Here is a 12,875-nt window from a genome sequence, read left to right as displayed (position 1 = left end):
AAAAATTAAAATATGGAAATGTACGATGAATGTACCTATAACGGTGTTTAATTGTCAAAAAAAAAAATTATGACAATTTTTAAAAAAATTTCAAGTTGTTAAAAATATGTAGACGGGTGAAAAAGGGTAATGGTAAAAAAAGAAAAGATAAACGGGTTAAAAAGGATAAATGGGTAAACGGGTATTAAACGGTTACGGTTAAATGGGTATGCGGTTATGGGTATGGTTAACCGTTTATAAACGGTTATGGGTATGGGTATAACCGTTTAAGCAATTACCCAACGGGTAAACGGTTATACGGGTATGAGCTTAAACGGTTATGGGTAAATTAACCGCGGTTACCCACCCACATAACCATTGCCCATCCCTAATCATCAGACACTGTCACCGACGTTTATGCTGACTAACCGGCTCTAAACCCACTCACATGAAAACCACCCCATGCGTGCATTCCACACGAAACTCTCTCCACCTAAAACGTTAAAACACTAATTAATTAATTAAACATACTTAGCATGATCCCAGCAGCTCCTAAGTTGAATTAGCACACACTACACGCAGAGAGAGTGAGTATACAAAAATAGATCCGATTTCATTTCACAGACCACACACAGAGAAGCTTCCACTTCCTTCTCAGATTCGAGATTTTGTAGAGTTGGGAATTAGGGATTTGAATTTATGATGCGGTGCTCTCCAGCTCCTGCTCTCCTTGCGTTTCTGCTCTGCGTTTTGAGCGCGGAGGCATCGGTCCACAAGTACGCCGCTGAGAGATTCGCCACCAAAGGCAGCGCCTTCGTCATCCACGGCGGCAGCGAGGGAATTTACTCTTCTTCCCCTGCTCAGTCCGCCTCCGACTCTGTCAACGGCGACTCTTTCATACGGTAAAGTACATCATAGAATTCCATTTCCCCATTTCACTCTCTTTACTTCTCCAGTTTTAACTTGCAATCGGCTAAGATCTGATGCACAATTGAGTTCATTTGAGTATTTGATTTATTGGGTTCGCAAATTACTTGGTTAGTAGAAAGTCAACAGCTTTTTTACTGGGACTATTCAAAGTGATTAACCCAATTCATGTGTTATTGTTGCACCCTGTTTGTACAAAACCATTATCTGATTTGCTTTTGTAATTCGAAACCAGCTTCGAAAAGGTTACGTTTCGGAGGAGCAGAGAATCTGCAAACCTGAGCTCATGGCCAGTCCATGCCATTGTTTTTGAGGTGGAAGATAGAGAGACCATTGGGGGTTCAGCTTATGGCGGTCAAAGAGCAGTATGTTGCTCAGGGGATCTGGCAAAATTGGGGGTGTGTGCACAAGGAGAGATCATTCACCGCCAGTCGACTGAGAATCCAGGTTGGCCCCAGGTTTTTGGTGTCTCATTTGAAGAACATGAGGAAGTTGCTACATTGCCGTCCAAATCCATACCGATTACGAAAACCGGGATGTACAATTTGTATTTTATTCATTGTGATCTGAGTATTAAGGATGTGGTTGTGGAGGGGAAAACTATATGGAAAAATCCTACTGGGTATTTACCTGGTAGAATGGCTCCTTTTATGAATTTCTATGGGTTCATGTCATTTGCCTTTGTCATACTCGGGATCGGTTGGTTCTCACAGTATGCAAGATTCTGGAGAGAAGTTTTCCCGTTGCAGAACTGCATCACTCTGGTAATAACACTCGGTATGTTAGAGATGGCTTTGTGGTATTTTGAGTATGCTGAATTCAACGAGACAGGCGTCAGGCCAACTGGGATAACTGTATGGGCTGTTACCTTTGGGACAGTCAAGCGCACGGTAGCACGTGTGATACTTTTAATGGTCTCTATGGGCTATGGTGTTGTGAGGCCTTCCCTTGGTGGGCTTACATCAAAGGTGATTTTGCTGGGACTGACCTTCTTCCTAGCATCTGAGGTTCTTGAGATGGTAGAAAATGTTGGTGCAGTAAGTGATCTTTCTGGGAAGGCAAGATTGTTCTTGGTTCTTCCTGTGGCAGTATTGGATGCGTTCTTCATTCTTTGGATATTTACTTCCCTCTCTGCAACTTTGAAAAAGCTTCAGGTACCTTAATTTTCATTCCAATGATATCAGTGAATTATTAGCTTTTCAAATATAATCTGTTCAACTTATGTTTTCCGTTTCACCAAAATGAAAGAATAAAGGTGCTTGAAGTTGAATCTATGGGAAATATGAGAACCAACCTTTACTATTCGTCTACAGATGTGGTATATGCCGGCTACATCGTACATGTACTTGATTGTAATTTACCCAATCATTGCCATCAGGTCTTAATAGTTGATCCTGTAACTGTCATGTTTGTGCCTATGCAAGGGATTAAGCGTGCTGCGTATTGTGAATCGAAGAGCTTTAACATACAGCTACCTTGATTACTTTTTCTTGCTTTTGTTCTGTGACAGGCTAGGCGAATGATGGTTAAACTAGACATTTACAGGAAGTTTACCAATGCGTTGGCAGTAACTGTCATTGTGTCTGTGGGTTGGATATGCTATGAGGTGATCTTTTAACCTACATCCATGACCTTTCCTAGGAAGAGAGAAAAGTATAAAGTATTTGTGATTTGGTGGTGGATTTGACATGGTCAGGATAATTTTTACTTGCGCAAAATGATTTGCATCTGTTGAATCCATTCACACGCAACTTTCTTTGTTTTAAATTTGTTTAATTCAGTTATTACACGTTTGATATTTTTCAACATTGTACCTGCAGCTGTATTTCAAATCAAATGATGTTTACAATGAGCAGTGGCAGAACGCATGGATCGTCCCTGCCTTCTGGCAAGTTTTATCTTTCTCTCTCCTATGCGTCATCTGCATTCTTTGGACACCATCGCAGACCTCAACAAGGTAAAATACATGGCTTCCATGATTCTTCTTCGTTCATCCTAACGTACAAAACTTTGTTCGTGTATAACATGCCACATGGGACGTTTCCCATAATTTACTTGAAAACTCTCGAATCCTTCGGTTGGTACATGAATTATCTCTTTTATTAACTGCCATCCCAATCACATGTCTGGTGTTTCAACACTATTGAACGCGTCCTTGGTCCTTGTTTTATCTAATGACCATGTCCCCACACTATTTTCCTTTTTTGACAAGATATGCATACTCTGGAGATAGCGAAGAGTTTGACAAGGACGACACGACTTTGACACTCATAAAACCGGCCCTAACGCCTGCTAAGGATGCTGGTAGTGCGCTGGAGACTAGACCGGTGAAAGGCAGCAATGGGGCCTCAAATGGCAACGATGAAGAAGACAAGATAGAGTAAAAACAGAACCCAGCTGGAATATTTGTTGGCATTGCAACAATTTCCAGCTGCTCGGGAACACATGATACACAGAGGAGCACGGATCATGGCATAGAAATTTGTATGTTGAGATTATAAAATTAGTTCGCTTAATTTAATGTTTGCTTTTTAGTCCTTAATGTATTTGTTTAATTGGTTCCTGAATCTTCGCACGAGTAGAAGAAAGGTGGGTAAAGGAGATTTGTTGTGTTTGTTTGTGATAATATCATTGGTGGTTTGCAAGTGGTCGATTGTTCTGGTGATTGTAGCCTTCGACTCGTGATTATGGCCTTCGACTCACTGCATCCTGCGTTCAAACTCACTTTCCTTTCCCAATGTAACTTTAAATAATAGTATCGCTTGTATTCAAAAGTAGAAATTTCATTGGCGGTTCACATATTCATTCAGTGCATTCCCTCGGTTTGAGTTCAGGGCTTAAATCGGCGTTATGCCTGCGAGGTAGTACGCAAATTTAGTCGAAGACATTTTACTTTCGAGCAACGAAAGAAGCAAAATCACCGGTTAATCTTGTGCACATGGCTTTCTGGTGTTTGCGTAATTGGCAGCTGTTTCAACAACGGGAAGAGCAACATCGCTACACTAAGAGCTAGTTGCTATACTAAACCAATATCGTTACAATTTCCGTTATAACATCACCCTATCCAAACATCGCTACGTTTATGGAGCGAAATTCAATCTGTAATTATCCGTTTAGTAAGATACAGAAAACTATCAAAGTGAACTTAATCAACATATTACATAAGAAACAAAACCAATACAACAAAAGCCGAGTCGTTTCACATACCGAAAACCGAAAGAGAGATGGCATAGGCACCTTAACCCGAAAACCGAAGGGGATAGAGGAACCAAGTAACTGTATGTAAATACGCATTTCGGTTGAAATTTATGCGTATGCAGAGTGATGGCGAATATTTATACGAACAACTTTCGGTTAACATAAAACTAACTCATTCATTTCTAGAAAAGTTATAAATCTGAAGTGTGTTTCGGAAATCTGCCTCATCAAAAGCTAAAATATATGACATGGTATACAAGTAACCTGGAGCTACTACTATAAGAAACGGCTTCTTGATATTAAAACAAAAAATGGAACAACGCACACGCACAACAATTCGAATATGAACAAATGAAACAAAATCTAGATTGTGGTAGTAATAATAAATAACATGCTTACAGGGCAGAAGCATTCGGGCGTGTAGACTTGGCCGCTTTGTAGAGATACAACCGAGATCTTCGTAAAACAATCTGACCTCCCCCAATCAACAGAATATTGAACTATGTAGGATTTTTAATGAAATGGAAGGCTCAATGAATCCCAGACTGACCAGCACCATCATCACCCAAAAACTCCCCAAAAAATTCAAAGAATGTGTCCTAGTTTCTAAACTTGCAAAACTTAACTTCAATTTGATCACATTCACTGAGATCTCCTCCTCAAGTGCTGGGATACCGAGTACCCCTCAAAGAAATCCAATACAGCCATCTCCAAATCCTCGGTCGAATACTTAATGTAATTTTCTGGATGCTTCCCACTTTCTATATGGCTCCTGAACCGCCCAAGGAAAGACCTGTATGCTGGGATCAACTTCTCTGAAATAGATATCCTTAGCTCCTCCCTAAGCTGAGTATCCGGTATCAACCAAGTAGCTTGGGTCCTATGAACCTCCTCAAACATAGCATTGAATGACTTGAACCTCTCTCTCAATGCACTCTTCGACACCCCGGAAGAAAAACTCCCGCTAACATGTAACCCTTCGTCTCTCAAACAATACAACACCCCTACCCAAGTAGCTCTCTGGTAACTAGTAGCTGCCTGGCGGAACTTCCCGGTTAACTTCCTCAAGTAGTCGTCTCCGATCATTTCCCTCAATTCCGGGGACCCTTTCACCTTTTGGACAATGTAATGAACATTGTTCATCATAAACAAGTGAGCTATTGAAGCATCCTTATAGTGCTTAGACTTGCCATCCAAATTAAATTGCAAAATCACAATAATCCAAATCAAATGCAGAGCCAGAGGGGTCTTCTCCTCCAACTCGGCGAACTCCATATCAGGAGTCGTGGGGTCGCCGGAGTACCGCGACCCCGTGGAGGGCTTCGACACAATAAGCTCATGCAAAGTCTGCTTATAATCCGATATCAAACTGATGTAATTCATCACATACCGAGTCAATGGATGAATCGTTCCGCCCGGGACGGGAACCCTAGACGGTTCGCGAAGCACGGCGTTCTCAAACTCAGATAGAATTCCCCTCGCTGCCTCCGCCAGCCTCGACAAGATCTCCACCGCCTGAATCCGAATCGACTCCGACGATTTCGATTCGAAAACCGATTCGATATCTGGCATCAAGTCCATCAGAGCATCATGCAAGTCGAGAATCTTGAAGAGCTTCTCGGGCGACCTCCGGCTGATGCTGATGGCCTCGGCGAAGTTGAAGAGCTGAATCGCGGGGCCCTTGACTGTCTCCATAAAGCAAGCGTCGTCAATGGCGGTGCCGATGCCATTGAAGATTTGCTCGCAGAGCTTCTTCTCGGAGGCGAAGACAGTCCTCACGCAGACCTTGGCGGCGCGTATCCACCGTCGGATCTTGGTTTCCAGCTGCTCCCACTGCAGCCTCTGAACGTCTCCGATGCTCAGCTTCTCAATCCCTAGCTTCCGGAAACTCGAGTCCACCGCCCCCTTCCTGACGCCGCCGTAGACCTGAATACACTCGCGGAGGTAGCCGGCAGCAATCATCCGCTCAGCGATGTTGCGGAGATCGAATACCGCATCGGAGGGAATGAGATCGAGCTCGCGGATGCTGCTGGCGGACCGGTAGCTGCAAGTGTTCGACGAATCGCCTCGCTGGAGAAGCTCATCGACGTCACCGGCAGAGACGGAGGAGGCCTTAGGTGTGGTCAAACCGCCGTTGTCTTCAGCAGAGTAATCCTCGAACTCGGAGCTCGAATCAGCGACGTAGGAGTGAGTTGACGAGCTCGGATCAGCGGAGGAAAACGAGTCAGGCTCGATGGGAGTGGTGTGGCTGAGGAGGATGTTGCGGAACTCGTCCTCCAACCGAGCCATGGCGATCTGGATGGCAGAGTTGAGCTTGGACTGTTCGCCCTCTGAAGCAAGCGTGGCTGAGGACAGAGAGCGTTGGATTTCATCGACGGCCTGTAAGTAGCGATCGATTTCGTCGCGGTGGCCGTCGAATATCATTCGCTCTCGGGCCTCCTCGGAAGCCGTGGAGTCCCAGAGGAGAATAATATTCTCCGCCGCGTCTAGCTCTTGAAGCGAAGGCGGCGGCGGTGGAGATTCCATGAAATGAAACGCAGACTTTCGAGCTTGCGGTGATGGTGGGGGGAGGGGGGGAATTGAAATTTTGGGGGAAAGAATGGGGAGTTGAGGGAAATAGGATGATAGTTGTCCTTCCCTTCAAAAAAGGCAGCTGTGGGATTTTGTTAAATTTTTGGTTTGAAGATTTTTGACAGTTTGGACTTTTCCTTACTTCGAGTAGCATGACTGTCCGAAACACTTGGGGAATTCTTTTGCCGCCGGTGTTCGACTCATAGAGGTGAATTTATGTTACTAGCACGTGTCATTGTATTATTGGTTCAAGACGTTTGAATAGTGTTTGTTAAGGCTTCAAAAAAATGCGTATGCAAATTTTTTTTTATTTATAGATGCTTATTGTGATGATTACGAGTTTTAGTTACGGTTGGTTGCACGTAAATAAACTGTGCCTATTACTGGTCGTAGATATGCATGGGCACAGTGAACCCCTCTATATGTATCTACAATAAAAAATCAATCATTATACATGTGACTAATCATAGTATTTCCCTTTTCTGGTACAATTATAACTTAGGATCATAATGAATCCCAAATATATCATGGAGATGTACAACACATGATTAATCTTTTTTATTCTATTGTCAAATTGTTAAATTGTTGAACGAGTACTACACTCTACTAGTGTTCATCTTCAATTGTAAGTGCGAACATTTAAGTTTTCAATTGTAAATAACAAGTTTGATGTCATATTTTCCATTATGTAATCCTCCTCCCAACCATTATTGTAAAACATCACTATATTACAAAAGAAAATTGGAAAATTGAGAAGTGTTTGTGTTAATGTAAGGCAAACGCATAGGCGAACACAAGAAGATTACCGCTAAGACGTTACCCAAGAGAACAAGATAGAAAGAGTGAAGAAGAACGAAAGGAAAACGGATGACAACATATAGACTTTGATTGGGGTTGAATTTTGACCATTCCATTCAAACTCTAAGCAATCAAACACGAATATTACTCTTCCGTCTTCAACGTATGTATATTGACGGCCGTGTACCTGCTTCTTCAACCAAGGCATTCGAGAGTTTTTGAATAAATTGTCCCAATAATTCACAACACACAAACGAACTTGGCACTTTGAAGGAATTTTGGAAAGTGACATTTTTGTTGAATCAAAGTGAAGTTTTAGCCTTTTATTTACTCATTTAGAAATCATCATATATTGTAACTTGTAAGTGCGTTATCAGTTAGGGCCTTTTTTTTAACTCACTCTGTCTTGGATTCAATTTCTTTCCCCTCTCGCTTAGTGTTTTTGGACTAGCTAGTAATACAAAAATATAAAATAAATAAATCAGCGCATCTTAACTTAAGATAAGTTGGTCAAAGCAATGTGACTCTTTGCTCCCAAAATTTGAATCTCTCTTTTATTAATAGAAGAATTAGTGTAGAATATCATTTGCATAAAAAATTATTAAAAAAAAAGACCGAACGACAGTCAAACTCTACAATAGAGAAAGATTTGAAAAACATGAAGAATGAAATTACCAAGAAGCGAAGCGTCAATCTAGACTAATTCCTCCTCGGTTACATGTTAATTACCAATTAATGTGATAATTTCTTTTCTTTTCTTTTCTTTTTTAATACATACGATATTATATGCACAGGTGAGGGAGTGATCTAGGTCTCACATTGGGCTGACCATGGTAATTTGATTCTACTTCGAATCTTAGACATCTCACCTACAAATATAAAAAAAATATAGACCGTAACATTAAATAACTAATGTGGCAATTTCTTATTTGTTATAAGTAAACAAGGTTCAGAGTTGGTCTTGAAATTGAAGCACTAGAACATCAAATACCTAAAGAACTAGACAAAATTGTCATTAAAATGTTTAAATAATTAAATTTGTGTATATAATGCATCCGCAATCAAGGCCCATAGTAAGAGCACCACTCTTCTTCGACTTGGGCTTGGGCCTCCATAAGATACCAGCCCATGTATTTTTCGAAAAAGGCCTTCTAATCGCTGACAGACGCAAGCTCTGCATAAGATATCATACACGCCAGCGAAGCACTGGCTGGCCTAAGTTTTCTGTTGTCTATGATTAACTAATTAATACACTAATTGATTAACTAAATTAATAATAATAGTAATAAAGAACTTAATGATGAAATTAATGAAGTCAACTAATCTACCGACGACATTCACGTGCATGCATGTTTTGCACTTACACATGCAACATTTTGCACCTCTTTAAGAATATCAATCGTATAATTGCATTATTAGTAATTTTATTATTTATACAACGATATTCTTAGTTGATAATCTTAAATTAATAAAAACTAATAAATTGGTTTTGAAGGGAGCGTAACACAATACTTTAAGCTGTAACAAGATCATGGAGTATATTTTTGTGGAGTTTGGTCTTTTCAAAAAAATAAAATATTAATTATTTTAGTATTTTTGGAGTAGTATATGGTGTGTGCGGTTGGCTACGTAGAGGTTACCAGTACAGCACACTATTTGCTAGGAAAAATCTAGAAGGGAGAAAATAAAAAAAGATTCAATTTTCAGAGTTGCACGAGTCTTGCAGGCAGTATTTAAGGAGATCAATCAAATGATTTCCTTGCTGTCTACCTAGGGGAAGGCCGTTTAAGTTTTAGTGGCGTTTTCCGTTTAAAAAGTGCATTATTCACTACTTAGTACCACAGTCTAATAGTATTTTTCTCGATTGATAAGTGAAATGTCTTAAGTTCGATTCTCGCTAGAAACAAATTTGAACCGCATTATTGCTAAAACCGTTGTGAGGCTTAACCCACCTCCCTTAGTGTAGATAATATCAATTGTTCACAAAAAAAAAAAGTGCATTATTCGTTTAATACATAATTTTCACATAGCGTCTTTAGTTACAAGTGAGTTTATCTCCCAATAGTGATCTCTAGTTTTGCTCGAGCAGTTAGTTTTTTTTTTTTTTTTTTTTTTTTTGAGAAAGTAATTCATTTGATGAGAGACAGCTGGTTCCAATACAATCAAACATAAAAACATTATACGTCTTATTAAGAATACTATACTTTCAAACATGTAAATTTTGTAACGAGTGAATTTGTCTAGTTAAGGCATTAGCTACAAAATTTGTTTCCCAAAAAATGTGAAACCACTTTATCAAAATTAGTAAAGTGGCGTGTCCCAGTCAGTAACCACGTTTCAAAAATAGAAGTTATCTATTTTCTAAGTGAGAATCGTAACATTGACGAGTGCTTAGACTGGTCTAGGCAGGCGTCTAGGCCCTTCCTACCTAAACCAACTAAGAATTACTCGAAGCGGTGAACAGCCACCTAGCTCCCAAGTGATGTCTAGTCGACGCTAAACGAAGAGTTTTAGAACGGGGAATGGAGGAGAGAGAAACGACATCCGAGTGAGAGATTGGAAGCTGTCGGGCCCTTACTTAAAATTGGCCCAACCGGATTTGGGACCTTGATTCTCTACAAATGGGCCTTAATGTGTGAACTTGAAAATTAATATTTTGTCATAGAATGGCTCAATTCTTTACAACTGTTTCATGACATTTCTCTTGTTTTTATTTTTTATATAAAAAGGGCCGCTTTCGTCAAGGCAGTTCCTTATTTCGAAAGTCGATATTTAATTGGACTTTTTGAGTTTTCTTTGGCAAACCTATATTTCCAGCTGTATGATGTTCATTTTATTTTATTTTAATTTTTGTTGTTTTGCAGCTGTATGGCCTGTAAAACAGAGAAGGGTTGACTTAAAGTGGAAATATAAAAATATTTGTTTGTATTTGCTAAGTAAGCTTAGTGACTAATTACACTTGATTAACTAAGTAACACAAGGATTAGTTACATAACAGTTGTAACCAATTTACAGCTGTCCAAACTAACTAAAATATCTAAGTATGAGGTGTCCCCTTACACCCCCTCAAGCTAATCAGAAGGGAACCCAAAGAAAGCTTAGACGGTAGAAACTTGAATCTGGCATTGGATAGTGACTTAGTATGAATATTAGCAATTTGATGCTGAGTACTGACATACTAAACTTTAACCAAATTTGCCAAAACTAGTTCTCTTATATAGTGGTAATCTATTTTCACGTGTTTTATGTGAGCATGAGATACTGTATTAGATGCCAAAGAAAGGGTAGAGACATTGTTACACCAAAGTTTAGGAACGTTAGAGGGGCTATATCTTTGAAGATTTTGCAGATCCATATTAATTCTACAGCAGTATAGGCTAGTGAACATAGAAGAGAATTCTTTTTTCTTTTTCTTTTTCTACTTTGGTCCTTAGATGTCACTTTACAAGAAGGTAAAATTGGTATTAAAAACTATTGAAAAGTGAGTAGGGAGAAGAGAGCGGGGAGAGTTTATCATCACTCTAGGGACATTTTGCTTTGTGCCCAATCACTTTGGGACAGTGACAAAACCAAGAATTGTTGAGGAGAGGTGCGAAATTTGAAAGGGCAAAAGGTCCTAGAAATTATTGACAACCGTTCGAGGTCTAAGTCCATGGTATGCAAGAGGATTAGACAATACTTCATTCACCTAGGTGACCTCACTTTATAGAGAACTATCTAGAATATTTGAATGAGGATTTGTACTAAACAGAATACTTGAATGAGGACTTAGACTACTCGAAATATTCAAAGGAGAATTTAGACTAATCAGAATATTTGATGGAGGATTTTAAGCATCATTTATATATTATAATTCCATTATATAATTGTCTAATGAGCAGGGTTCTACAAAACGTTATGCATTAGCGCCTAAGTAGACTAAGCGAATTTAACTAATTATATATCATATAAATAAGTGATATTTATTATAGGGTTGTAATTTTCACACACCCTTAACTACTTTTCCCACACCCCTTTCTATTTTTTAATAGTTAATTGGTATCCTACTATTTAATCTTTCATTTATACTCTTCCTACTTTTTGATGGTAATTAATAAAAGATTGATTACCATCAAAAGATAAATATGGCGAGAGCAGCGCAGTAGCAGCGACAGTATCCTTCATTCAAGTATTTCTTCATACACCTTCCGTGCAGGAGGAGCGGATTCCTCACATATCTATGAATTCCATAATAATCAAGCATATGTTAAGAGTTATTTTTTGTATTGGACTTAGTCAATCTTATGTTTATTAATTAACGAGAGCTACTAAACTCATCCCGTTGTCTTATTTCCCCACCCACGTTATATTTACACCCACTATAAAAAGTTAAAAAATTAAAATGTTATTTTCTCACCCACTATTATTCCTAAAATAATCCTATATATAATTAGAGATAAATTTCTCTAAAATTTAATGAAGCTACTCCCCAATAACTCAGAAAACAAAAAACCCCAGTGATAAACCATAAACGAAATTGACCAAAAAGGAACAACCTCGGATACAGCAGCAGCAGCAATACATGTTCATTGCCTGTATACTTTTTTCAGTCACATTGTTGTCCGTTCTGTTTCTAATGGGATAAATTTTCACAATTCAGTACCAACTACGAAGAGCTTCGCTGACAGAGGATGATGCCTTTGCCTTTCTAAAGGCTGATAATCCTAGTGATTACATAACCTATTCAGGTTTCTGTAAAGCACTTCGACATGTTCGGTATCAATTAACCAATTGGAAAATTTACTAAAAGGCAAAGATTCAGAGCAAGATTGTGACGCTGTTGGTGGAACCTCCCCAGCCCTCGCTAACAGGTTCGATATCAATTAACCAATTGTAAAATTTTCCCTAACCTAATTAAAACAATGCCAACGAATTCTAGGAATTCTCATACGAAAACATGAAACAAATTGTACCATAACCTAATGCAAATTCAAATTAAAAGTCACAAAGTTATGCTTCAATTATTCATGTCGACAAATCAAGATGGTCCGCATAAAATTATCTTTTACCTGTTCGACGGAAACATAGTCATCTACTTGTTCCATAGAAATGTCATCTTCTAAATTCATTCTTTTTGCTTTCTCTGAACGATTTTGCTTTCTCTGAATGAAAGGGGATGAAAATAATGAGTTAGGATTTATGGGAGACAAATTTTCTAAACTTTTCTTTTCTTTTCTTTTTTTATAAAAAAAAAATTAATGCAAAAAGGAGTAAGTAAGGTCCCTATTAGTCATTTTACAAATTGATAAATTTGTAATTAAAAAATTCATAAAAAGGTGGGTGGGGAAATAAAACACCGGGGTGGGAATATCACAACTCTAATTAACTATAGGTCAATTACACAAGCCCATGATTTTCAGACC

At 39.0% G+C, this 12,875-nt stretch overlaps 2 protein-coding genes across 2 annotated transcripts; one reads left to right on the top strand and one right to left on the bottom strand.

Moving 5' to 3' along the window:
* Nucleotides 1–424: 424 nt before the first annotated feature.
* On the top strand, nt 425–3,551 carry LOC103443671 (uncharacterized). The gene is made up of 5 exons (XM_008382565.4): nt 425–881; nt 1,142–2,060; nt 2,417–2,512; nt 2,727–2,863; nt 3,119–3,551. Exons 1-5 carry the CDS (start codon nt 679–681, stop codon nt 3,288–3,290), a joined length of 1,527 nt encoding a protein of 508 aa, XP_008380787.1. The 5' UTR covers nt 425–678; the 3' UTR covers nt 3,291–3,551.
* Nucleotides 3,552–4,260: 709 nt separating this feature from the next.
* Nucleotides 4,261–6,904, bottom strand: LOC103443670 (exocyst complex component EXO70A1-like). Its single transcript, XM_008382564.4, has one exon. The coding sequence runs from the start codon at nt 6,628–6,630 to the stop codon at nt 4,747–4,749; it is 1,884 nt and encodes a 627-aa protein (XP_008380786.2). The 5' UTR covers nt 6,631–6,904; the 3' UTR covers nt 4,261–4,746.
* Nucleotides 6,905–12,875: the final 5,971 nt, after the last annotated feature.

This window comes from Malus domestica, chromosome 09, assembly GCF_042453785.1.
Source record: "Malus domestica chromosome 09, GDT2T_hap1".
Classification (NCBI taxonomy): Eukaryota; Viridiplantae; Streptophyta; class Magnoliopsida; order Rosales; family Rosaceae; genus Malus; species Malus domestica.
This window is presented reverse-complemented; position numbering and strand designations above follow the sequence as displayed.